At 41.5% G+C, this 26,511-nt stretch overlaps 1 protein-coding gene across 1 annotated transcript in view; it reads left to right on the forward strand.

The window, feature by feature from the left end:
* Nucleotides 1-25,967, forward strand: part of cita (citron rho-interacting serine/threonine kinase a) — a 42,042-nt gene extending 16,075 nt beyond the window's left edge. The window contains exons 14-48 of the mRNA XM_070838315.1: nt 962-1,015; nt 1,095-1,148; nt 1,436-1,576; nt 1,725-1,853; nt 2,435-2,530; nt 2,840-2,956; nt 3,657-3,766; nt 4,485-4,659; nt 6,593-6,790; nt 6,901-6,954; nt 7,408-7,605; nt 8,496-8,689; nt 8,806-8,941; nt 9,096-9,200; nt 9,777-9,917; nt 10,139-10,246; nt 10,344-10,536; nt 10,978-11,139; nt 12,996-13,133; nt 13,560-13,740; nt 13,935-14,026; nt 14,137-14,241; nt 14,434-14,603; nt 15,005-15,049; nt 17,171-17,251; nt 17,690-17,825; nt 18,393-18,532; nt 18,619-18,711; nt 18,814-18,922; nt 19,518-19,646; nt 19,860-19,940; nt 20,037-20,115; nt 20,408-20,590; nt 22,694-23,081; nt 23,946-25,967. Of these exons, the coding sequence (XP_070694416.1) occupies nt 962-1,015; nt 1,095-1,148; nt 1,436-1,576; nt 1,725-1,853; nt 2,435-2,530; nt 2,840-2,956; nt 3,657-3,766; nt 4,485-4,659; nt 6,593-6,790; nt 6,901-6,954; nt 7,408-7,605; nt 8,496-8,689; nt 8,806-8,941; nt 9,096-9,200; nt 9,777-9,917; nt 10,139-10,246; nt 10,344-10,536; nt 10,978-11,139; nt 12,996-13,133; nt 13,560-13,740; nt 13,935-14,026; nt 14,137-14,241; nt 14,434-14,603; nt 15,005-15,049; nt 17,171-17,251; nt 17,690-17,825; nt 18,393-18,532; nt 18,619-18,711; nt 18,814-18,922; nt 19,518-19,646; nt 19,860-19,940; nt 20,037-20,115; nt 20,408-20,590; nt 22,694-23,081; nt 23,946-23,969 (4,539 nt within the window). The 3' untranslated portion in view covers nt 23,970-25,967. The remainder of the gene's footprint in view (nt 1-961; nt 1,016-1,094; nt 1,149-1,435; nt 1,577-1,724; nt 1,854-2,434; nt 2,531-2,839; nt 2,957-3,656; nt 3,767-4,484; nt 4,660-6,592; nt 6,791-6,900; nt 6,955-7,407; nt 7,606-8,495; nt 8,690-8,805; nt 8,942-9,095; nt 9,201-9,776; nt 9,918-10,138; nt 10,247-10,343; nt 10,537-10,977; nt 11,140-12,995; nt 13,134-13,559; nt 13,741-13,934; nt 14,027-14,136; nt 14,242-14,433; nt 14,604-15,004; nt 15,050-17,170; nt 17,252-17,689; nt 17,826-18,392; nt 18,533-18,618; nt 18,712-18,813; nt 18,923-19,517; nt 19,647-19,859; nt 19,941-20,036; nt 20,116-20,407; nt 20,591-22,693; nt 23,082-23,945) is intronic.
* Nucleotides 25,968-26,511: the final 544 nt, after the last annotated feature.

Below are 26,511 nucleotides of genomic sequence, written 5' to 3' on the forward strand. Positions count from 1 at the left end.
AAATCAGCCTTTTTTAAAGTTGAAACTGTAATTTACCTGTAATTATAGACGTCACTTTCTCCTTGGAGTTTTCTCCCCATCATAGATTGTAACTGTGGCCAAGCACACAATCTGCAAAGCCCCTAACATACAACTAACGCTATCCTTTCCTCTTTGGTTTGGTTTGTACCGATAAAACTTGATTGCATTACTGAATATAAAACTGCAGTCCACTCAGCTCTGTCTGACAGCACAGACTAATGGACTTGAACGCTGCCGCCCCCCTCCATCTTTTTAGAGTACAAACAGTACAGCACAAAACAGATCTTTTTCAGAACAACTCAGGTCATGAAACACAAAAAAGAAAAATTACCAACAACAGGAAGGAAGTGGGTCATAAAAAGGACACAGGAGGCCAAATATTTTTTGAAAGCCATTAAATTTGATGCTACAATTATGTAAACTATCAAAGCCACTGATTTTACAGATTCTCAGCACTCAAAATGAACTATAGTCCAAGTAAAATAAGATATTTGCACTGTAGCACTTATAATGAACAACTAAACCTAAGACTGAAATGAATAAAAACTAAACTAAAACTAAACTGAAACAAGCAAACCCACTCTGGAAACATCTAAACTGAACTATACACAAAAACAGCTGTGCTTTGTACACAGATTAAGCGAGACTCAAGTGTGAGTTGCATTCACAGTTGAGCAAGCTGTCAGATACATTCAAACAGTTTGGTATTTTATGGTCGTGTGGATAAAGGCCCAAACGAGCTCATTGAAGTGGTTGGGTCACATGGTCTGGGGACTCCCTTTGCAGACCTGGGGCCCGCTGCTGGAGTCTTTTCATCTCCTCCTTGGGCTGAAAGGTCTTGGGGATCCTTCAGAAGAAGGTTATGAGCAAAGTGCTGTCACCCCTGCGAGTGGATTGGACTTTATTGATCAGTGTCTGTTACGTGCCAATTATTTTTCAGGCTAAAGAGCAGGGCAAAGCTGACGTGGAGGAGCTTCTCTCCAAACTAGAGAAGGTAAATAGATTGTTCTATGTGCTTAGAGCTGCAGTTACACTAAAGTTTCTTCACTTGGGTTCATTCTTTGTTTTTTTAGACCAACTCTGAGCAGCAGGTGAAAATCCAGGAGCTCCAGGACAAACTGTCTAAGGTAGATGAATTGCTGTCTTATTTTATTGTATTTTCAGCAGAATTATTTGTTGTTAACAAAATGTATTCTTTTCATTTGCCCTAATCCTCTGAAAAACATATCACAATAGCTCACATATACAGAAGATGTAGCATTTTTTCTGATTTCTTCAGCCTGGTGTAGTTCTCCATTTTTATTCCCTCGAGCAGCATCTCTTTCAAATGTCTCTGTGGGTGAGAACTGCCCAAGCATATCAAGAGGTTTGTCTTGGGATCCACTAACAGCCGTTGACCTCCTGACCTCCCCAGGCAGTGAAAGCGAGCACAGAGGCCACTGAGCTGCTGCAGAATGTTCGGCAGGCCAAAGAGCGGCTGGAGCGCGACCTGGAGCGCCTGCGTGGCAAAACAGATTCCAGCGACACTTTAAAACGCCGCCTGAGAGAGACCGAGGTACCAGAGTGAACCCACAATGCTAAATCATGCAAATTTGTTAAATAGTACAGGTCTCTTTGTTATGGACTGTATCCCAACACCAGCCACTCTTCTCTGTGTGGTTAGTTTTATGTTATTTATGTATCTATTTTTGTTGTTGCCTAAGCAGGAGGGCAGGAAGACCTTGGAGAACCAGGTAAAGAGGCTGGAGATGGTGGAGCGGCGGGAGAATAAGCTGAAAGATGACATTCAGACCAAATCCCAGCAGATCCAGCAGATGGCTGAAAAGATCCTGGTGAGAGAGCTACAGATAAGGCTTGCTAATACTCTGACCCACTCAGCCCCTAATTTCTGCCCACCCCTCTCATTCATCCAGCCCTCTCCCAGTCTATCCTCATCATTATCTAAGAACACACATATATATATACACTACACACACTTTAGTGGAGAGAGCTCCTTGCTAGTTGAGCCCTGACACATGGCTGCTAGTCCACTGGTGTCATTACATTACATGGATTTTAACATAGACATAATTTCACCAATATCAACATGAGCAGGCAGCGCTACAGCCGACTTGTGGAGTTCCAGCTTTTTAATGCAAGTTTCTTCATTTCTTTTGACTTAAAATATTTGGTATTTGAGTGGAATTATTCGAATAGCTTTCAATCTGTTTTTCAGTAGATTGTGTTGTCATCTATTTTGTTTTCACCTCTATTAATGGATCATTATGTGCATAGTTTGTGTGTTTCTGTGTAATTTACAAAGAAAGCTATGCTACTAACATTAATGTGAGAAATTTCCCATGTATTCAGGATATATGGTTATTGTTTTAGATATGTTATGTTATATTCACAATTTATTTATTTTTTTGTTCAGGAACTGGAGGAGAACCTAAGAGATGCCCAGTCGACAGCCCAGCGGATGGAAACCCAGCTGGTTCAAAAGGAGAGGCTTTTTGAAGACAAGATCAAGGTGAGCTGGCCTTATGTCCTCCAGGCTACTGAAAACTGTACATATCTGAGATACAAATTTAAATTTGTAAGTCTAGTAATCCCTTGTGAGGCGTGCCGCTTTAAATCAGTGTTGTCATATAATCAGAACTGTCACATGTTTTACAGTGAGGTTTGACACCACACTAATTACTGCCTCCACACCAGGTCGTACATTTACACCCATGACAGTATTTGATTTTTTTTTTATCGCAGACAAGCAAATTACAGACTTGTGAATGACTTTTGAAACATCGGCGAGTCTAACTGTGGCTCATTCTGTACCGTCAAGGTTCTGGAGGCCCAGATGAAGGTGGACCTGGCTGACAAGGAGAGCCTCGAGGCCAAGAGGGCCCAGCAGGAGGAGGAGTCCAGGGAGAACTGCAAGCTCATCAGTGAACAGAAAGCAGTAAGGAAACACACAACACATTAATGGTTAAATCAACTCAGGTATTTGCTCATAAATGTTCTATTAAAGAGGACATAAAGCTAAGTATTACATATTGTATAATAACATAGTTTATTTTATTGAGCCATTTTGCAACATTAGAAACTGCACCCGTGTATGTAATTGTTCGATTTAAAGTTTTTTCCCCTCTATTATATAATGCAAGTCCAATTTAAAAAATCTCACTGAGTTCAAGTTTTTTTGTGAAAATGTGGTACCTTTTCATTCTCCTCGACTACTAGCCTGCATCATTGTTTTCTGTTTCTTTGAACAGTAATTTGTTATAGTGGTTCAAATGTATTGGTATGTACAGTTGGATTAAATTGAGGTGTACTTCATGTTGTACTATAAAGCCTGGGCTCAAGTCCTAATCTGGTTAATGTGGTAGAATTGAGGCAGTAAGAAGCTTTTAGAGGCCGTCATCTGACATTGACAGCAGAAGACTCAGGCAACACCTTAATGGATTCTAATAGGATTTCACTGCAGTACAAAAATCTGTTTTCTTATATTAAAGTGCTGCTAAAATATGTGTGCACCACAGTTCTTAGTGGGATTCGGCTATCAATCAAAAGGCAATATATCCTTACATGGGAGCCTTTGAGCATTTATTTGTGGGGTTTTGTGATTTCCACTATGTTGTTGTGCCTCCCTCTTCATACAGACCATTAATGCTATGGATTCCAAGATGAAGAACCTGGAGCAGCGCATCGCTGAGCTGTCAGAGGCTAACAAGCTGGCCGCTAACAGCAGCATCTACACCCAGAAGAATATGTGAGTTAACCAGACTTTCTGCCCACTCTGTCCTTTTATCAGTGCCCCCACCCCCACAGTCTCCTCAGGCCTCCAATTGCTTCATTTGTTTGAACTTCCATCTTTGTGCACCATTATTTCTCCTGTGTTTAAACTGTGAATCATCATCCCATAGGTTGAAATAGCTATTGTTGATATTCATATAACAACAAAATCAAATGACAACAGTGTGACAAAGGTGTCACTCCTAGTGACAAACCTACAGAGAATTTCTGACCTGAACCTGCAGCTCCCTTCTGTTTACACAGCTTTGGAGTGAGTTGTAGCTCATTTTAACTCCCACCGCTCTCATGGTGTTGGTATAACTGTTTTTAGCCAAAAACCTATTGTGCACTATGTTTTACTAGCTGGTGAATATATCCCCCTTTTCCACCAACAAAGAACTGGTTCTATTCTGGTTTGTGAACCTAATTTTGAATTGTTATGACCAAAAATAAACTATTTTATGCTGGAAACCAACTTTTCAGGTTCTGAAACCAGTTTTCTTTGAAAATCATATTGGTGTGTCATATTCTACAGGTTTGAAAGAGGGTCTCATTACTAATTTGAGTTCTTCTACGTCTTTTACTCCATATTTTTATACATTGAATAAATGCTTTCAAGCTCTGCAGAAGTTTTGGAAAAATGTCTGCCTGTAAATTGGCAAGGTAACTGGTGTATCTGTGTATATTTTCGTTAGGAAAGCCCAGGAGGAGATGATCTCAGAGCTTCGGCAGCAGAAGTTCTATTTGGAGTCACAGGCGGGCAAGCTGGAGGCCCAAAATGCCAAACTGGAGGAGCACCTGGAAAAGATGAGTCAGCAGGAGCAGACTAAGAGGACCCGTCTGCTGGAGCTGGAGAGCAGGCTGCGGGAGGTGAGGCAACAGGAAGCAGAGACACGGCTCAAAATCTGTTCACTCAAGATTAAGTAATTCACTTTAACTAGCACACAGTGTAGCTTTACATTATTACGATCCACAAAAGGGATTAAGGCAGCTGATCAGCTAGCGAGCTCAGATCCCCTTCAGATAAACGGCTAATTAAATACCGTAGGTCTTTAATGGCACCTCTACTAAATTGCCATTGGGCCTGTACACAAGCCTTATCTACAGGTCCAGTGGAGCCAACTGCCTTCATTTGTTATCTCTGGGATAATGTAATATCACTGGCTGTCGACAGGTGACAATGTGTTAAACCATGTGAAAATAAAGCAGGACTCTGTTGCACGGCATGCGAAGAGTTTATTCTTAAGCTGAAGGACCGAGGTCAAGAATCCACCCTGCACAGGTGTTCTCAAGGGGCCATCATTTCCGGTCTGACACTGATACACTCATTAAAGTTGGAGTCAGCAATTATGGAGAAAGACTGTTGATAATTAGATAGTCATCATGTGCCAGATTTACCATCCTTCTCGCCCTCACTGCCTCTTTTCTCCCCATCTCCCCTCCTGTTGTTGATTGGCTGGAATAGTGTTGTGTGGCTCCATCCGAACCACTTTGTTTGGTTGCCATTTATAGAGCCAGGGCTGTGCACAAGCACTGTCATTTCAATTTTTTTTTGTTCAGCGCACTCACAGCTAGCAGGTCATGAGGACATATTCGCTGAATTCGATATTGGATAAGAATGACTACACATTTTAAGGGGAAAAAAAGGAAAAGTGCTCGTGTTTTTCGCTTATTTCAGGTGTTTGATGCTCACTTGTAAATATTTGATAATGCAAGTTGATAAACTTGAGTTTGGAGTTTTTAAAGTACATAATGTTTCTCCACCTTTCTGAGAAATGCAACACGAAATCCATTAGCTATGTGTGCATCCAATGCGAACCTGTTCTATAAAAAGACATTTTGACATCGACGAGACCCGCAGTGGCCCCAGTCTCCTGTTTTGAGAGCTCTCAGCCCCCCGGTGTGCTGTCTGCTGATGTTACCAGTGGACAGCCTGCTGACTGGATGTCATCTCTCCACCTACACACTCTTCCCCACTGCGACCTGATACACAGATTGGCACTAATTACCGACCTTTCTGTACCCTCACATACAAACAGGCACACACTGACCTCTCTCACACACAAATATGTACGTTCAGAAGATCTCCCATTCCACCTCTGCAATTGTCAGAGAAGCTAAATGCACCTTTTTGTGTCTCAAATATACTTTCTTCCAGGGCTCTTTGCCAGCACAGAGTGTACATGCACTCTTGTAAGAAGCTTGAAAAGGTCTGAAATTACTTCAATTTTAGGTCCTAACAAGTATGACAGTTTAAATCCAATTACCAGGGGTCTCATTTTTCACCATGCACTTTTAGGTTTTCTCTGCGGTTTTCTTAGTGGAGTTTGCATCTGCATTTCTATATCTGATGGTTGGACTTGTGTCCCCTCTAATTGTCCCATCTCTTTTTATCTTTTTTCTTATACTGCCCTTTCAGCATGCTGTACTTCACATTAATTGGATCCTTTTTCAGTTTTGTGTCTTCACTTTGTTCTTTTAATTGGTCTTAAACACATGATGGCATTTAAATAGTTCCTGAAAACTCTTGGAATTTGCTTTAAGCTACTAAAAACAGAGGTAACCTTCAGTATATGCACTTATATAAGTAAGTGCAAGTTTAAAATTCGTATCAACCATAACAGAAAATGTTTTCAGACTCCCTCCAATTTCTGAGCCACCCTGATGTCCTAAAACGCCCACCATCTGGCACTCTAAGCAGGTTTTAAAAATGCTGAAAATGATAAGCAAATACAATCTGTTTCTGGTCTGATTTACACTGTGATATACACACAGCATTCACCCCGGTCCTGTTTCCATGTAGATGGGCCTGGAACATGAAGAGGAGAAGCTGGAGATCAAGAGACAGGTGTCAGAGTTGACCCTCTCCCTGCAGGAGCGCGAGTCCCAGATTAGCAGCCTGCAGGCGGCGCGTCTTGCCCTGGAGAGCCAGCTGCAGCAGGCAAAGACTGAGCTGGAGGAGACCACCGCTGAGGCTGAGGAGGAGATCACCGCCCTCAGGGTAAGAAAAACATATGTGTGCAATTAGAGTCACTCACTGGGGCCTGTACATTCAGCTCACATATATTTAGATGGCATGCAACATGGTTACATTTTTGCCTTTTCTCACAGAATCACAGAGATGAAATTCAGCGCAAGTTTGACGCCCTGAGAGACAGCTGCTCAGTAAGTAAACATAAAACTAAAAGTACTGCCACAGCTTTTTGTGACTGCCTTCAGCAGTAGAGCAAATTTCAAAAGACCTTTGAATATACGGTGATTCATGTTTAACTCTAAAAGCTCAGTCTAATGTGGAAATGTAGTCCACTGAATCAAGTCTTTGGCAGCAAAGCACTACTTACGTTCATGGGGTATTTTCCAAATTTGCCCAAACACTTGACTCCCAACAGTACACGTGTATGTTTTACACATGCACAGTTTCTATCCCTTAACTGATGATGTGAATAACATAAGATGAAAACATAAATGGACGATGCTGAACACATCACCTCTTTCAACTGTCAGATAAAACACCAAACGGATTCTAATTGATATCTGTTTCAAACATGGTCAGTCTCTTTGTGATCCACTGATAGTGAACCTGCTTCCAAAATCTCACCACTGTTTGCGTCGCCTCAGGTGATCACTGACCTGGAGGAGCAGCTGACTCAGCTGAGTCAGGAGAATGCCGAGTTGAACCGCCAGAACTTCTACCTGTCGAAACAGCTCGACGAAGCATCAGATGAGAGGGAGGACCAGCTGCAGCTCAGCCAGGAAGTGGACAGGCTGCGGAGGGAGGTGGCTGACCGCGAGATGCACCTCAACAACCAGAAACAGGTAAGACATGCGCACACACACATTTAACTGTATGCCTACACCTTCAGGGTTTGTACACCATGTTGTAAATCTGGAAAATGCTTAATTTTAATCTTGAAGTTTTCATTGTCAAGAATATGCTTGAATTCAAATATATTCCTTAAAATTGCATTATTTTCAACATAATCTGGTGTTTAATTTACACAGTCTCTCACGTAAAACAAAAATGTTTTAATATTTTAAATGAAACAATCCTGTCATCATTTTTGTTTGTTGTGTGACGAAATACATTAATTGTTAAAACAAATCCTTTACTTTTCTCAGTTTGCATTTATAGTAACAATGCAGATGTGATTACCAAGGCTTTGAGAGACTGGACATTTTTAGTTTAGGTAACTTGGAAGTACTTTGAAAATACTTTCCTGTACCTTACATTGATGAATATAGTGGAAAGTTACAGATACTGTTGACAGGTTGTTGTTGTTTTTTCAGTGTGCAGTTGTGCGCATGTGTTTCTGCTTCTGTTTGTATTTTTCAAACTTTGTTTATTGGGTTTTGCAAGAACATACAGTTGTGTCATCATACTATTTATAAAAAAGTAAAAAGGTATCTATTCCTCATAAACTGGCATGTTGCTAAACACTATAACAGCTTACAAAGACTGAGAAAACTAAAATGACATGACTTTGACACTGTTGATGATTCTAGCCAGTATGGTGATAAAGCTAATACATCTTTTTTTGGATTTCGGAGGGATGTCAATGAGGGAGAGGCTCCGAAGTCAAGCTGTGTTTATAACCTTATCTGACCTCATGTTACAGACCAAAGATATCAATACTGAGACGTGAGTGACAATCACATGGTTTCACCCAAAAGCTGTAAAAAATGTTCTCTTTCGTTCATCCTCTCAGAACATCGAGACACTGAAGACCACGTGCAGCATGCTGGAGGAGCAGGTGGTGGAACTGGAGTCCCTGAACGACGAGCTGCTGGAGAAGGAGAGGCAGTGGGAGGCTTGGAGAGGTGCCCTGGAGGACGAAAAAAGCCAAGCTGAGAGACGCACCAGAGACCTGCAGAGACTGTTGGACAACGAGAAGCAGAACAGGTAACATACACACATGAACACTTATTATACACGCGGATGACTGCACTGACTGTGTCATTCCATATATACTTTAAAGTGTATTGCTATTGTGAGACATGTTATTGTGCTGTTCACAGGCTGCGTGCAGACCAGCGCAGCACCGAGTCTCGCCAGGCAGTGGAACTGGCAGTCAAGGAGCACAAGGCTGAGATAATGGCCTTACAGCAGGCCTTGAAGGAGCAGAGACTGAAGGCTGAGAGTCTGTCTGATACTGTGAGTCACAAGAGTCTCGCTTCTTATCTCACCCCTTAAGTGAACAACAGCAACAAGCATTTGTTTTAATTCTGAGAGAGAGAAATCCACACTGCGTTTGTGGAATGCAAGCTCTAGTTGTGACAATGTAACACAAACTCGCGTATCCTCACAGCTCAATGATCTGGAGAAGAAGCACGCCATGCTGGAGATGAATGCCCGCAGCTTACAGCAGAAACTGGAGACAGAGAGAGAGCTGAAACAGAGGCTGATGGAAGAGGTAGAAAATAAAATGAGACCACATGAACACAAATTTGTAACCACTGAATATAACTCACCTATTCAAAAACATGAAATTTAAACTTGCAGTGCAGAACTTTTGTCTCTCCTTTCTCGCAGTGACAGCAATCACACAAACATGTGATTTTCTGAGTTTTATTCATATATTTACTTAGTATGAGTTTTTTCATCTGGAACATCAGACCCTTTTCTTGGACACTTCTACTCCATCACTACATTTGCTCACCACTTCAGCTCTGGCAAACCAGTTGTTGCTGGTTAACGTAAAATTCATCACTAACAGCTGGACTGTCACACCAGACAGCAGATTTAAAAACTCTGGTATACGGCGATAGTCTTGATAAGTTTTGTGTGAACTTGTTTGGCAAGAGAGAAGTCCTGCACTGCAGCTTTAAATTAAGGTATTTCAAGTACATTCCTTTAGCCAGTTGGCTAATCCTCCTCATCTATTTGGTCTCTCCTCTTGAATTAATTACATTTTCTTCCTTTCTGAAATGCAGCTAAGTTTTAAATCAGATTTCCTCGTTTTAAATATCTGGTGCTGGTGTCCCCACAGCAGGGGAAACTGCAGCAGCAGATGGACCTCCAGAAGAGCCACATATTCCGTCTGACCCAAGGCCTGCAGGACGCCCTGGACCAGACCGACATGCTCAAGACTGAGAGGACCGATCTGGAGTACCAGTTGGAGAATATACAGGTGCTCAATAAAGTACCTTTGCAGTTTGATGAGATACAGCGGTCTCTCGGGAGAAAGAGGCGTCCTAGTTAGATATTAGAATAGTGCGACTGATGAGTGAAGGCATCCCAGGGGGAACAAGAGGATATAGGAAACTTAATTCATGTATTTTCAAAGGGAATTCTTCTAAAGTTGTCCTCAGAGGTATTTCCCTCTCTGAAGATCTGTTTTCCATCCTGCAGGCTGTATATTCCCACGAGAAGGTGAAGATGGAGGGAACCATCTCTCAGCAGACCAAACTTATTGACTTCCTCCAGGCCAAAATGGACCAGCCCACCAAGAAAAAGAAGGTCAGGGGAAACAACTTCAAGCCAAATTAGTTTGATAAATAGCTTCTATCTAAAGAAAATGTACGTATTTACTGTACATGTTTCCCTCTCTCAACAGGGGATATTTGGGCGGCGTCGGGAGGATGTAGGCACCACGACTAACGGGGCGCTGGCTCCACAGGCCCTGCCGGCAGTTCCCATGCAGTACGGCGACATGAAACTGGCTCTGGAGAAGGAGCGCTCCAGGTGTGCAGAGCTGGAAGAGGCTCTGCAGAAGATGAGAATAGAGCTGCGATCCCTCAGAGAGGAGGGTAGGTCCTAGTGTGAGACGTCACCATTACTGCACCAGATATGGGACAGGTTCTCACATCTTATGGCGTTCCTTAGCAACAAGGAATGAGATGATACTCTGTGGCTGACCCTCCCATTCAGAGGGGCAAAGTCTTTTTTAATAAACGGTCCCTGGCTGTGAAACTGAGTTTTAATTGTTGTTTACACAGAGTGAGAGAGTTTTTCTTCAAAACTCACTCCACCATAATGATAGGTTTGCTGTCTGAGATGAAAACGATAACCTGAAACATCGTGGGAAATCCTGTATCGCTCCTCCTCCCTTATCTGTTCCCCGACATCTTTTAACAGACTTAACATGGCAGCTCCTTACCTTTATGCAGGTTAATGGAGCAAGATATTTCCCTTTTGATAGCTATTACTGATCTGATATTAGCCTGTTTTATTTGTTTATGGTAATGCAGCGGCTCATTTCAAAGCCCAGGAACATGTGGCTCCTTCCACGCCGGCCCAGGCTCGGCATCAGATCCTCATGTCAGCCATCGTCAAATCCCCAGAGCATCAACCCAACCCCAGCAGCCTGCTCAACCCCTCCACCCGCTGCAAGGAGACCTCCACACCTGAAGGTTAGTCACACACACACACACACACACACACACCGTGGGTAAAATCAATGCTGTCCCCAGTCCATCAGCCTGAATTTGAATCCAGGATTTCCTGTTTCTTAGCTGTATGGTTTGTCCATGGAGGAGTGTTCACCCTTATGCTATCAGTGTCACAACACAAATGGACTCTCCGTTCACTTATTTTGTTTATGTGGTGTGTTTATGTGTGTGTTCTTTCTATGGCCTGTCTCACAAAGCAGGATTATGAAGTTGGATAACTATGCTCAGTACTAGTTAAACCTGGAACTAGCTCCAAACCAGGAAGAAATCCATCGTTTCGGGTTTAATTCACTGTGCATTTATCCATCTAAAATTGTAATCCTGCTTGGGCCTGTCTCACAAAGTAAGAATAGTGGATCAGTGAGGTAACACTGGTTTTAATCCAGGCTTTCTACTATCACAAAGCCTAGATTACCTTTTCATGGGGTTAATCACCATGGAAACTGAGCCTTTGCCGCATATATCATAGCTGCATAGCAGGCTCAGTGGATCATATCAAAATGTGATAACAGTAAAAATGGACTAACAATTCCAAAATGGTTCCTCTAATGACAAAAACGGTGTCTTACAGTAGCTTAAGTTGAACTTGCTTTGTGATTCAGGCTCCTGACTGTCCGTGTTCCTTTGCTTTCACGTAGTTATTGTTAGACTGCTCTCTCCTTTCTGTCTCTTTCCTCTCGCTCCTCACAGAAAAGAGGAGAGTCACCTTTGAAAGTAAGTTAGCAGTCACCACGATGTGTCGTCTCACATGCATGATGCTCATTTACATGTATGTTATACTGTGCACACACATGCTCATATCATGCAGTGCAGCTGCTATTATTGTCCCGCTGGCAAGCTGATTGTAACTTGACCAAAAGTTTTATTTCTTAAAGGTCAAGTTTGGCATTCTTGGAGTCATTGTTTAGATAGCATATGGATGGAGCTTTTCACCCAGAAACATTTTAATGCATTCCATGGTCATTGGCATGCATAATCTGATTCTGACTGACTATGATAGTATACTCGAACACTGATAATGCTGAATATTGTCACTTAGACAATTCATTCATTATTCAAATTGCTGCTTGATGAGACTGAATCTCATTGAACTATTGCTGACTATGAAGTAAAGGAAAACTCTGGTGATTTTAAACCTGGGCCCTATTTTTGAATACTTGGGGGTTGAAATTACTATTTAGTTTTGGACCTGTTCCAGTTGACAGCCGTTCAATCACTTGGTTCAAGGCTACCTAACATCATCGACAAAAATTTTTTTACCGTGTAGAACACAGAAGTTGCTGGTCAACCGCTGCCTAGATCTGTTCGCTTTTTTATGTTATTTTGTGACTTTGTGACACCAAACTCACTGCGACTAGACCAGCAACTCACGTGCTCTGCAAGCTAAAATTACTCTTTTTGTCAATGGAGTCTGGTGGCCTTGACAAGAGCGATGCCACCCCTGTTTATGGTTGAATAAAAAGGATTTTACAGGTCCGTCTCTGTAGGGATACTTTCTGTAATGTTGTCAGACACTCTGAATAACAACCTGAACCTGAAGTGGCAAAAACAAGCATTTTTAGTGAATATATTTTGACGATTTCAGTTGCCTCAAAGGATTAATTGACAGCTATTGCATTCGCAGCTGCTGGCTGAAGCGATCTGCTGGACCAGTTTCAAAAGTTTTGTACCTACCAGTCATTTCCCACCAAAATATGTCAAATTTAGGCCCCAGTTTAAAAATAGTGGAACTGTCCTTTAAGCCTGTAACAAAATATTATTGTGTCATATTTCCCTTTCAGTAAGTCCTGTGTCTACGCTTCCTCTTCCCTTCGCAGAGTTTGGTCGTCGTGTGAAAGAGAGAATGCACCACAACATCCCTCATCGTTTCACTGTGGGCCTCAACATGAGGGCTGCCAAGTGTGCCGTCTGCCTGGACACTGTGCATTTTGGACGGCAGGCTGCCACTTGTCTGGGTCTGTATCCTGCACTGTGTCTTGGAGTACTTGATGTGATTATTATTTGTGGATATTTCAGAGGACAAATTTATTGGCCCATCTCAATAAAAATACTAGAAATAGTCCTTGTAGTGCGGCTATCACATTAGTCTCTGTCACACGGGAATAAAATGTGACATTTAAATTATAATTAAAATTCCTACTGTTATGAGTCCTAGAAAAGGAAAATATGGCATTTTGATGCGATCCCAAACCAAGAGGGAGGCGGCAGTGTAAAAGCGCAGTAATGGCAATGCGAAAAACACAGCAGCCTTCCTCTTGTCATCGCCTGTCAGCATACAACATCAGCAAAAATTATTTGTATTGTTATAACTATCAGTGTATCCTTTTGTTTGTTTATCCTCTTCCTTATTTTTCACCCCCCTCTCTCTTGTTGTATCACAGAGTGTCACACCCTGTGTCACCCTAAATGCTCACCGTGTCTTCCGGCCACCTGCGGTCTGCCGGCTGAATATGCCACTCACTTTTCAGAAGCTCTGTGCCGAGAAAAAGCCAACTCTCCTGCGCTGCAGGTGAAAGAGGCCAGTGGGCATGTCCGCTTGGAGGGATGGATGAAGCAGCCGAGGTAACCTCTGACTTCAGTCCCTTACGACCACACCGACCATATTTGTTTGTTGAGTGCATTTGTTGTTGCTGTTGTTAATTTTGAATGTGTGAATCATAATGAAAGAGTTTGGTCTTGACCTGCTCTAGAGAGATACTATCTGCTGTGAATTGGTACTGTATAAATAAAGACTGATGGTGTGTTTGCTCACACAGAAATGGCAAGCGTGGTCAGCAGGGCTGGGAGAGGAAATATGTAGTGCTTGATGGAACTAAAGTGTCCATCTACGATACTGAGCCCAGAGAAGGTCAGTACTTCATATTTTGAATGGCTGACAGAACATCACTGATCCATTAATTAGACAGTTTGTAAGTCTTTGTATTACTGATAAAAAATCCTGTGGTGTTTTTCATCTAGACTGTGTAAAAGTTGAGGAGGAGTTTGAGCTGTGTCTGCCTGATGGAGAGGTGACTGTTCACGGAGCTGTTGGAGCCTCTGAGCTCATCAACACTGCCAAGTCAGGTACTGAATCAATACCACCTAATCCTGCTACACTGCTATAGGATTTTTCCCCAAATTTTAAATTGGATCCACATATCGCATTTATGCCTTAAACTCAAAATACAACAAATTGTTGACAGATCTGCTCAGCTGTGAAATTAAGCTGTTGGCGAGATAGCCAACCCGTGTGTTTTTTTCTGCGTGCGTTCGCAGACATCCCATATGTGCTGAAGCTGGAGTCGCATCCCCACACCACCTGCTGGCCGGGCCAGTCCCTCTACTTCATGGCTCCCAGCTTCCCCGACAAGCAGCGCTGGGTGGCTGTACTGGAGTCTGTGGTGGCGGGTAGCCGCGGATCCAGAGACAAAGTGGATTCTGATGCTGTAAGTGTTGTGTGTGTGTGTGTTCTGTATATTGTATTTTTCTGACTGTGTTCTTCTGCTTGGGTTTAAAGTTTGAGTTTGCCTGTCAGATGTGTAAGACAGACAACTCAGTGACTCCATTATACAAAAAAAAATCATTTATTAGATGCACATTTCAAATGGTAACTTTATCCAAGGGTGGCTGTACTGTTTGGTGTGAAAATTGGGTAAAATATATTGAATGCCTCCATTAAACATCAGCCAGTGCCTTCACCTCTTTTTCTCTCCCTCCCTCTTCTTTCTCTCTCTGCATGTTCTCACCATCCACGTCTCCTATTTATGTGTTGCCATCGTCTCTGTTGATGTGGTTATACTGTGCGTTTGTGCCTCCATTCAACTCGGTTGTGTGGATCATATTATAGGCAGGTGTTTCTAAAAGACAGAAGAACCTTTCCCCTCTGGTTCAGGTACAGTAAGTAGCTGCACGAACGCTTGGGCTTCAGTTGACCGACCGACTGAGCATGCAGTAGCTGTACACATCTACGCAAACAAACACCGATGCTGTTCAGCACAGTCCCAGGCTGAGTTCCCTGTTCCAGGGAGAAACTGTCCTGGAAAACAGCTGCGTTCACTGGTCAAACACACACACACACACACACACACACTCTTATCATGACACAGTCATACATTCACATAGTGCATGGATGTGAATAGGCACTGCTGTGAACCTCTGGCCTGGTGTCACTTGCTGTGTCATGCATGCTTCTGCACAGGCCATGCTCTGCTGTAGTTCCCTGAAACAAAGCAGACACATGTCTTGGCAACCTGAGCTCCACTTCAGTCTGCAGCTTCTGCTGTTGGTGTTTGTGTGTTTATTGCCGTTTTTAGAAGCAGTTTCCCATCCCTCCTACATTCTGTGATAAGTGACCCTTGGAAATAGTGTTACACTTTCTATCATCTGGATGTCAGCGTTTCCTAAAAGCGGTAACCCTGCCTTGTTAATTGTTTTAGGTTCAATATGCAACTATTTGCCTTACAGCAGAGTACAGTGCATGGTCAAAAGTATGTGGACACTTACCCACTCTTTTTTTTCATTTCTCAAAATAATCGTTAATATGCTCCACATTTCTCAGGAAGCTTTTCACAAATTCAGTTTCATTGCAAAGTAGTATGATTGGCATTAGTCTGGGAGCTCTGTTAAGTAAGTAACTGGGAAAACAAGTTCTTCATGAACCTCGTTTTGTGCACAAGGTAGGGCTGTAAGTAACGATTGTTTTCATTGTCGATAATGTGTCATTTATTTTCTTGTTAACCGACCAGATTTTTGGCTTAAAAAATGTCCACAACTCAAAGATATTTGATATTTACTGTCAAAGAGGACTAAAAATCAGAAAACATTCACATTTAAGAAGCCTGAATCATTTTGACTTTTTTCCTTCAAAATCACTCAAACCAATTAATTGATTGTCAAAATAGTTGGCCATGAATTTGATGGTTAAAAACTAATCGATTAGCTGTTGCTGCTCTAGCACAAGGACACTACTAAGTTGTGATGGGATTCAAGGGATTTATTGTCATATGCATTAAGATGTCACCAGTGCATTTCCATACAGTGAAAAGTATGGACAGTATACAGTCACTATTAGAGTTACACACACTCTGTAGTGTTGCAGTATAAACAAGTACACAAAAACATAAGTAACATGAATAACTAGAACAGAAAGTACAGTGGGTCAGTAGCTACGTGCTCCTGTGCCCTGCAGACTGTTTAAAAGTCTTATAGCTTGAGGATAAAAGCTGTAAAATGTGTGCTGGCCCAGATAAGTGTTATCCACACGGACTTCTCCATGTGTGTATGCTTTAAGTGAGATCGAGGCACTCAAACCAAGAAAAACAGTCCCAAGACCGAAGAAGTACACTGAAGTATGTGGATATTGGTGTCTACACACTTTTGGCCACACAGTGTGAGCAATTTTAGCTCGACCCTTTTTCAACATAATTCATAATTATCGCAACTAGCTGTCTAGTATAAATCGGTCATCCATACTGAATAGTCTGAGGTTGAACAGCATCCATAAAGTTTTGAACGCTTTTTTTCTGCGACTGCTGCTGTTGCTATGAGGCGTTTGTTTCTATGGTGACCCAGACAACAGTTATACAGCTACAAACACACTGAGCGAATTGTGTCCGCGGCACTGAGTGTCATAAACTGTCAGGTTTTACTAAAAGTTTGCATCCAATGCTCGATCAATTCCTCGTCTGTTATCGGACATCTTTTTAGATTTTACATCCAGCTGTTTTTGGACAACATTAAAGACGTTTGACCTATTTGGGTTTTTTAGAAAATGTATGTAGTCATCATATGAAAATAAAATGGTATAATGACATTGAAACTTGGGTATTGTAGCAGCACTTCTGTTATATCAGACGATACATCTGAAATTAAAAGTTGGTAAAATCTCTGGCTGTCGTCCTCGCTGGGTCACCCTGTCTTGCCCTAAAGCAGCTGATTTGTAGAGGATCTGCCTAACCTACCCCCTCCCTCCGCCCCATCTCTCTCTTTCTCTCTGTGCTTTGTCTCCTAATAGAAACTTCTGGGTAATTCTCTGCTGAAGCTGGAGGGTGACGACCGTTTGGACATCAACTGCACTCTGCCTCTCACCGACCAGGTACAGAACAAGGACAAAAAACATCAGCAGCCACGAATAAAGTTTACTTGTTTTGTTTTTGCAGTGTTTGGCATTTAGTTAACACTCTGTGAGGTTATCGTCCTTTTATATTTTTCATTAGTTTTTACTTCATTTTGAGTTTTTGTTTTCAGTTTTCATTTTTATTCATTTTATACTAACTTATGGCTCATGTTTGAAATAAATTAACAAAGATAAAAACTAATGACATTTTCTCTTATCTTGTAAAACATGCAGTTTCTTTCTTTTCAGTCATTGTTTTTGTAAAGCCTTGTTTTTGTTTTTATGTCAGTTAATGAAAATGTTTTTTCACATCTACTTTTCGTTATTTCATCAAGGATTGTGTCCTTTGCCCAAATTAAGTTAAACCTAATGCGAGGAGTCTGTCAAACTTTCTGTCTTCCTTATCCTCTCCTGCAGATTGTGCTGGTCGGCTCTGAGGAGGGTTTGTACGCTCTAAACGTCATAAAGAACTCTTTGACCCACATCCCCGGGCTGACCTCCGTCTTCCAGATCCAGATCCTGAAGGAGCTCGATAAGCTGCTGATGATCACTGGTCAGTACACGATATTAAAGGGAGGACATCGAGTGCTGCGGGAATGAGTTCACATCGTTTTGTTCTGCAACATAAAATCTGTCAGTAAATACCCCACTTATGTATTTTGAGGAATTTATGTCTTTAAAAGTTTTTAAAAGGTGGTTAAATGAAAATACAGAGTTTGTCTGGGACGTTACAGCAGATACTCACCTACTCATTAGTTCACCTTCACAGCCTCTAGTTTTGTTTATATAGTTAAACTGTTCTAACTCAACTCTTCCAACTTGTAGGTTTAGCTTTAGCATTAGCTTTTTATTTCCAACGGTTGTATTTACGCTCACGTGTTGCTCATCTGTGAAGATTATCTTGCTGAACAAAATGTGTAAGTATCATAAACTCATGTTTGCCACAGAGCTAAATTTCTGCAATAATCTGAACAACAAATCCAAACAATCGTCATTCCTTCAGCACTCTATTATACTTGTTATAAGACAGTAACTTTAGTTCTCTTATGTCAGTAAATCTGTGTGTGTGTGTGTTAATGCACTTGTTTGTGTTTCTGACTGTGTTTGCTGGGTCATCCAGGAGAGGACAGGGCCTTGTGTCTGGTGGAGATCAAGAAGGTGAAACAGTCTTTGTCGCAGTCACATCTCCCGGCCCAGCCCGACCTCAACCCCTTCATCTTTGAGACAGTCAAGGGATGCCACCTCTTCTCCTCTGGGAAGGTGTGTTAGGTTGTCGTTACTCAGTCAGAGTGCTGCCTGATTGCAGATATTTACCACGGTGCTGATTGCTTGTTCTTTCTTTACAGATTGATAATGGGATCTGTATCTGTGCTGCTATGCCCAATAAGATTACAATTCTCCGACATAATGAAAGTCTGAATAAGTTCTGCATCAGAAAGGTGAGTGAGCCTGAATGAGAGAGAGACAGTGTTGTGGAGTAAAGGGGATCCTCTGTTTTGCTCCAGTTTGGGAAAATGTTGAACTTTTGTTCGTATTTGCAGGAGATTGAGACTTCGGAGCCTTGCAGCTGTATCCACTTCACTGGCTACAGTATCATCATTGGCACCAACAAGTTCTATGAGATTGAGATGAAGCAGTATGTGCTGGAAGGTGGGTCGCCCACTATTGTGGTTCATTTGTGTAAAGCATCAACACATAGAAATCCTGCATTGATATTAGAGCTGTAATGATTAATCAGTTGGTCGTCAGTAGGGCTGAACAGTTAATCGTACCATTTTTAGTTAATTTAATGTTTACGGTATGTGTGTTATTTGTACATGTATTTTATTGTAATTCCATATTTGTATATTTTGACTAAATTGTACATGTAAAAAGCCCAACAAGGAACAAGAATTGGAAATTAGCAATAGATAATCAATTCTCTGTGCATGATATCAGTTTCACGCTCTGTAATTCAAAAGTCACAATCCAAAAACACGACAAAACAAAACATTTGAGGACGTCATGTTGTGCTTTTGGAAACACTGATCGCCATTTTTCATCATTTTCTGACTTTTTATGGAACCAAAAAAACCAATTGATTATTCAAGAAAATGATCGAGAACAGTCTTAATTGATATTACCTTTTAAAATAACATTTTCTGTTGGTGCTCCAAGCAAGTTTCCACAATTGTGATTCTGTCTCTGTGGTTTCAACGTTCATACCTGAACAAGTCGACTGATACGATACAATTTCTTTCCACAGAGTTCCTGGATAAAAACGACGTGACGCTAGCTTCAGCCGTCTTTGCCGCCTCCTCCCACAGCTTCCCCATCTCCATCATCCAGGTCACCACGGCTCCACAGAAAGAGGAATACCTGCTGTGCTTTCATGGTTAGACGCTTGTTCTCTGTCAATGTGGGCGCACAGTTACAGTGTGTTGTGTGTACAGTTCAGCACGTCAACACACTAACCAGAAAAAGAGCCAAAAATTATTTATTATTTATTTGCATTTATTCTAGTTGGGGATATTTGTCTCACATTTCTGGCTGCTTCGCTGTTAACATCGACATATATGAAGTTTTGTATGATAACTTTTTATTGCAGAGTTTGGTGTGTTTGTGGATGCGTACGGCCGCAGGAGTAGAAGTGATGATATCAAATGGAGCCGCCTTCCTCTCTCATTTGGTGAGTGTAGATCACTGTCACTTTGAAAATGTCTTTTTTGTCTTTTAATGGTCAATCTATGATATGATGTTAAGTGTATTTCTTTGGTTGTCTCAGCCTATAGAGAGCCTTACCTGTTTGTGACCTACTTTAACTCTCTGGACGTTATTGAGATTCTGGGACACGCTGCTCTGGGGTAAGATTTTCTTCTGCTCCTTTTGTCGATTCGAGTGCATCAGTTAAGGTTTAAACTGATTTGTTTTTTTAAAGTGCTTTACATGTGAGTAAAAATGCATTAAAATAACACATTTTATATTGTTGTATATTACATAACAATAACAATAAAAGCAAAAGGTGAAAACGGGCATATAAAGAGGTAAATAATAAAATGTTGGGCCAGGGCACAGTGAACACCTCAACAAGAGTCATCCATTTCAGTTGGTGCTGTTTTAAAGGACACAGTGTTTTGTGTTCTTATTTCTCTCCAGGCCCCACTCATATGCACACCTGGATATCCCAAACCCACGCTACCTTGGCCCAGCCATCTCCTCCGGGGCCATCTACCTGGCGTCCTCCTACCAGAACAAGCTGCGTGTCATTTGCTGCAAAGGCAACCTGGTTCAGAGCCAAGAAGGCATTGGAGACCTGCAGCGGAACGGCTCCGGACGCAGGTGAGGACATGTGATAAACCTAGTTTATCGTGTCGCACTTGGTGTCTGTTCCCTTCCGTTCTCTTAATTAACCAATTTACACATTCAAACTTAAAGGTTCTGTGTGTAACTTTTAAAAAAACCTGAAAATTGATGACAGGCCAAATCAGTGACGTGACTGAACGTAATTGACCGACATCATGTTTTAGTTCATTAGCTCAGTATGTTACAGCTAGCGGGCTAACCTCAGATTAGCTCATGTTATGCTTAGCTTTCATCAGTCTTTGTACCGTTAGATCGTTTATTATTGTTGGCTAAAATCAGCACTGTTTGCTGTAATACATAAGTTAGTATCATAGATCAGTATCAGCTGGTATGTTGATTAGGAGAGCTCACCAACTAACATGTCCACCCAGATAGTATCTAACAATGGCGAGCAAACAAGCCAAACGAAGTTCCCCTTATGAATGAATACCCTTTTGACCCTGGTCATATACCCATTTGTTCAGTGTGTGTACTTAGGTTGACTTTGTGCTGGACTCAAACTGTTGTAGGCAACCAAGAAAGTCAGTACAACTCTCATTTTTAAGTAAAGATACAGTCTGTTCACTTATTGGCAAAAAAAACAATGAATGCATTTAAAATGTTACACATTGAACCTTTAATGAACGCCCACAGTATCTCTGTTTTGTGCTTTAGTTTGGTGATATTTGATGCCCACAACAGACTTTTCACCTCCTTGTCTTTGAATTCACAACACATTTAGAGGTGTGAGGCACTGATTAGCTTAGTGTCTGCTGTACAGTGTTACTCACTGCGTCACACAGTCTGGGTACTGACCCTCAATCAGTTTTCTGGACTGACTGAAATGAGTCCATAGCACCAAGAATTGGAAACTCTCTCGTCAGCTCCTGAAAGTTTACATCAAATGTCACACAAACGGTCACGTTTATAATACTTACTTACTTACCTAAATCGAACTTTGCCAGTTTTAGTTTATCTTATTTAGACAAAGTTCTTGTGCGACTGTTTGTGTTTGGATCACGTTTGATGTTTGAGAACTTTGGCTTCTTTTCTTTTAAGGTTCAAAAAAATCAAGTCTATTCTAGTTCATCCTCTGCTCAAAAACAACATTACATTGATGCTGAGTAGTTGAAACGTACTCATCCATAGTCATGATGTCAATTATATCTTCAACTTCCATTTCCTATTTTATATAATATTACTGTATGAGGAGGACCAATTAAATGTGGCAGATAAATACATAAAATACATCCAAATGAATAAATTAATAAATAAAATTGGCAGAATGCAGAAATAAATTGTAGCTCTGATCCAAAACTGTATTCAGTCTGGATTTAATTGGACAATCTGGAAGTAGCAACACCTGCATTATTTATGTATTTGTAAATAAATTATGTGGCGCCTTAATTTGTGTGTTGAAGGGAAATAAAACAGATGACATCTTCAATTTATTCTGCTGAAAGAATAATAAATCCTGCAATAAATAAATTAATAATGAAGCTTGAGTTGAAAGTAAAAAAAAAAAAAGGCATTTTATTTGTTTATTCTCAGTTTACTTGTTTATTAATTTATTTTTTGCTAAGGTTTGTCTCCCCTGTAGCGCAGTAACACTCCTCTGTGTACACTGGTGTTGTTGATGGGTCGGTGGGACTGGATGGCACTGCTGGGCACTGGTTGGTGGTGATGGTTAAATTGGGGCCTTTGTATTCGATCTGGTTGTAAAACCAGAGAATAACACCTTCATTTTGTTCTTCACAGGAGGAAGAGCTCATTTTTTATCTGTAACAAAGCCTGAGACGTGTCTTATTACATTTTAATCACTTTTTAAATTGCTGAATAAAGTCTTCCTCCTCTAATGTCCTGAGACTTGTCTGTTACAATCTGAAGCTCACTGAGCCTTTATTAGTCACATTATTTTAGCTGCTGTTGTCAGCCACTGACTCTACGCTCATTCAGAGAATCAGTCAAGCAGACGGTTGTGTCCACATCAGTCAGCTGACCTGACAGTGCCACGCAGAGCCCACGACCCGACACATCAAATATGTTTTCCTTTCACCAACGTTCCCGTCCCGTCTTTGTGCCTCGGTTCCTCCCCATCAGCCCTAACAAGCGCGGGCCTCCCTCCTACAATGAGCACATCTCTAAAAGGCTGGCAGCCAATCCCCTGGCTCATGGAGACCCCGGCACGCCTCACCGCTACCGGGAAGCTCGCACAGAGTTCCGGCGGGACAAGTCCCCCAGCCGTCCCATGGAGAGGGAGAAGTCTCCTGGCAGGATGCTGGAGAGTCGGATAGTGGGGTCTCCAGGCAGGGCCATGGTGGACCCCCGGCTGGAGCGCTCCCCGGGCAGGGCCATGGCAGACCCTCGGATGGACCGCTCACCTGGCCGGATGATGGACGTTCGTAGGGAGAGGTCACCCGGACGATTCGAGGAGCGCCAAAGGCTTCATACTGGTTCTGGTCGCACGCCCATAAATCCTGTTAACAAGGTTTGTCAGTCATTTTTGTGTTGTTACTATTTGTTTTTACTCCACAGCTGTTTGCTTGATCACAAAGATGGTAACAAAACTAATTTTTAGCCACAATAGGGTTAATGTCCAGACTGATATACCCCTACAAATAGTAGGGTTGAGTTGCTATGAGGATAAATTGATCACTTTGATCGCCTGACTTTTCCTGTGGCGCTACTCGCATGTGACATATTTCTGGTTTTGAATGAAATGTTTGCGATTCGATGAATTGATGTGAAAGTTTGCTGAAGATATTCATAGTCTCTGGATCGGGGTTTGTCAGAGTGTTGATGACTGAGAGCCCATTCAGGGAGCTAGCATTTGATTGAGGGCTGCACAGGAAGGAAAAATACACGCCTGCAGGCCACGCAGAGTCACCGTCCTGCAGAATTAATTCTAATAACTTTGTTTATCTACTAGCTTTTAAATCCACCACCATCATTAGGTCTTTATGATTTGCACAATAATTTGGTTTATGATGTTATATATCTGCAAAACTACTGACTTCCTCGTCAGCCTTTTCTTTGTGTTTGTGCCAGTTGGCAAATTTTACCGCACTAACTAAAAAGACAAATAAATCTGATTGACAAAAGCTGTGACACTGCTGAGAAAAAAAGTCTGTAAACCTTTCTACTAAACTGTGCTGGTAAATATTACCTACTGAACATCAGCATGTCAGTATTTAGCTCAAGAACATGTTAACGTAGCTGTAGACTCTTGTTGACTTGTTACATTATTGCATGTTTTGGTTCCTATTTTCAATCAACAACCCTCAAATTATTACAACAGTCTAACGTGCATGTGTATATATCAACCTGACTGTTTTTTACCTTAATCCCACAGGTTTGGGACCAATCATCTGTTTGAGAGACGGCAGAGCCTCAGACCCAGCGTGGACAGAGAAATCCATCTTCGTGAAGGGGAGACCCAGTGAGAACGTCACCAACTCATGATGAAACACTGCCACACACCAGTTTCGTCAGACAAACCCACAGAGGAAAACAACTGTAGCCGTCAGAGCAGAGAAAGAGAAATAAATAGATGTCATTAGAATCAGGTTACCTTTCTCAGTTAACTGGCCCGAGCCAATAAAGGTCGACAGAATGCCATATTTAACAGCTTTCCCAGCAGGTTTTTTTGAGACATATTTGCGCTCTGTACTCTGAGAAGGGATCTGTAATTTAATCACTTAAAAAACAAAATCTCAATCTCTCAACTTCAGACCCGACTGGGTGGGTTTTGTTAGTTTCTGAACAGTAGTGACTACAGTAGATAAGCACAGCCGTAGCAACTTTATCTGAACAAGTCAATGCCTGAATATTTACACAGTCAGTCACCAGTGAAAATGGCAGAGATTCACTCAAAATAGCATCAACACAACTGGCTCCTTTCCTCACTCAGCTCTGTCCCCAGTAGCTTCAGATCCGGGCAGCAGAGTATTGTATGTTTAAAAGCATTTCTGGCTCCAGCTTAGCTCTGACACGTCAACACACACACTCACACTCACACACACATTATCAGCTGATTACAATCATTGTCTGCTGATCTCAGTCTTCTGTCCAGACTGCGGTTCGTTACGGTGACAGAACCTGGCTGGAGCACAAATTTAAATAAATCTCAAATAAAGAACCACACAACAGATGATGGTCTGCCCTCGGATAGGTTGACACTAAAAAAAAAAACTGCACTACCCACAATCCTCAGCAGGACTTTCTAATCCTTCAGAACGCTATCTGACTGTAAATAGACGAGACATAATTTTATATATATCGAGAAGGAATTTCAAGGCTGGATAAGCCGTGTCTATTTTTGTTAAAGAAAAAAAGTGATTACGTGTCCTCTTGAATGTCCGATGAGTATTCTTTTAACATGTCCGAAAACATCCTTCTATCAAGTGAGTGATTGTATCTGGATCCAACTCGTGTATGCACTTCCATCTGTCAAAGGCAAAACCTCAGTGCTGAACTATATGACAGGAGGGAAAAAAAGATCATGTTTGAAGCTTACTACATAGTACTTGAGCATTTCTTTTTGTACAATGTCCCTTATATTGTATATAACCCAAAGTTGTTCAGGTGAAGATGAAAATAATCTTTGTTTGTTTCCTGAATTCCTAAATGGCATGGATATGTATATCTGAAATGAAACAGAGTGTTGTCTTCTGCTTCTGCCTCATTTGGGTTATATTTTTATTCCACAAGTTAACAACAACAACAAAGCACGTCAGTAACATCTACCTATTTGCACAGTGATTTCATATGATTATAATTAAGAAATCTCTTCCTTTTCCTTTCATCGAGGCACTCTTGGCAAGTTAAACAGCCCGTCCACATTAAAAGACCCTAAAATCCCTCAAATTGTATTTTGGGTCTCATTGTCAAGAAGTGTACTCTTGACTTTGCCAATTTTACTTCTATATAACTTAATTTTATCTGTGGACTTGTGGTTTTTAGTAATGTTTTTAGAGTACATGCCAATGAGACGCCGCACTTTAACTTTCCCAGAGTGTCTGTGTAACAGTAGGGCGCTCAATAGGAAGATGTTTTATTCAGCTCTGAATCCGCTGTGGTTCTTTTTTTAAAAAAAAATCTTCCTGAATGTATTTAAAGCAAGAAGGTAAAACCGATTTGTTGGTCACAAATGTTCAACAAAAAGCAGCCAATGCTACAGATTGCACAAGCTTTCCACTGATCTCTATAGGACTCTACACTAAAGGGTTTCCCGTCCTGTTTTGTTTTATTTTTATCTTCTTTTTACTTTGCATTTCTTTTCACATGATCCTAAGTCATTATGCCGTAACGCTGGATATGATATTGATGTCTGCTAACAAATGTTTTAATAGCGTTCCCTGTAGAGATTTTGTCACGGAATATTAAATATTATAACCATTGTCTTTCACTTCTACTTTGTCTCCTTATGTTGTGCTTTTGTGCGTAATGAACAGCTATGGTGTTCTTTAAAGGTTCAGTGGGTAACTTTTTTAAAAATATCTTTTTGTCGTATTTGTTGAAACTCACTACGTCCTGGCAGAAGTACATGAGACAGTTAATCTGTGAAAAAATCAGCTTCCTCTGACGCCTCCTGGTGCTACTAATGGCACTCAAAGGAATCCACTGTGCCTGAATGAAAACGGCCAATCAGAGCAGGGCGCATTGGGAGACGACTGATAAAGACACAGACGACTTTATGGGTATTTTGACGGCCTGTTTGGATTCGTCCTGTCGTGCCAGATAGCGACTCCACCACTGATATGAAGCTAACGTACTGTACGCTCAGAAAGTTGTGAATAACCAATCAGAGGCGGTCGCCGTGGAAATGAACGTCAACTCAGGCTACCAAAACCCAAGATGGCGACGCCTGTAAAGGGAAACTCAGGGCAGGACGTCACAGTGGCCACGTCCACTTCTTT

The sequence above is a fragment of the Pempheris klunzingeri genome, chromosome 2, assembly GCF_042242105.1.
Source record: "Pempheris klunzingeri isolate RE-2024b chromosome 2, fPemKlu1.hap1, whole genome shotgun sequence".
NCBI lineage: Eukaryota > Metazoa > Chordata > Actinopteri > Acropomatiformes > Pempheridae > Pempheris > Pempheris klunzingeri.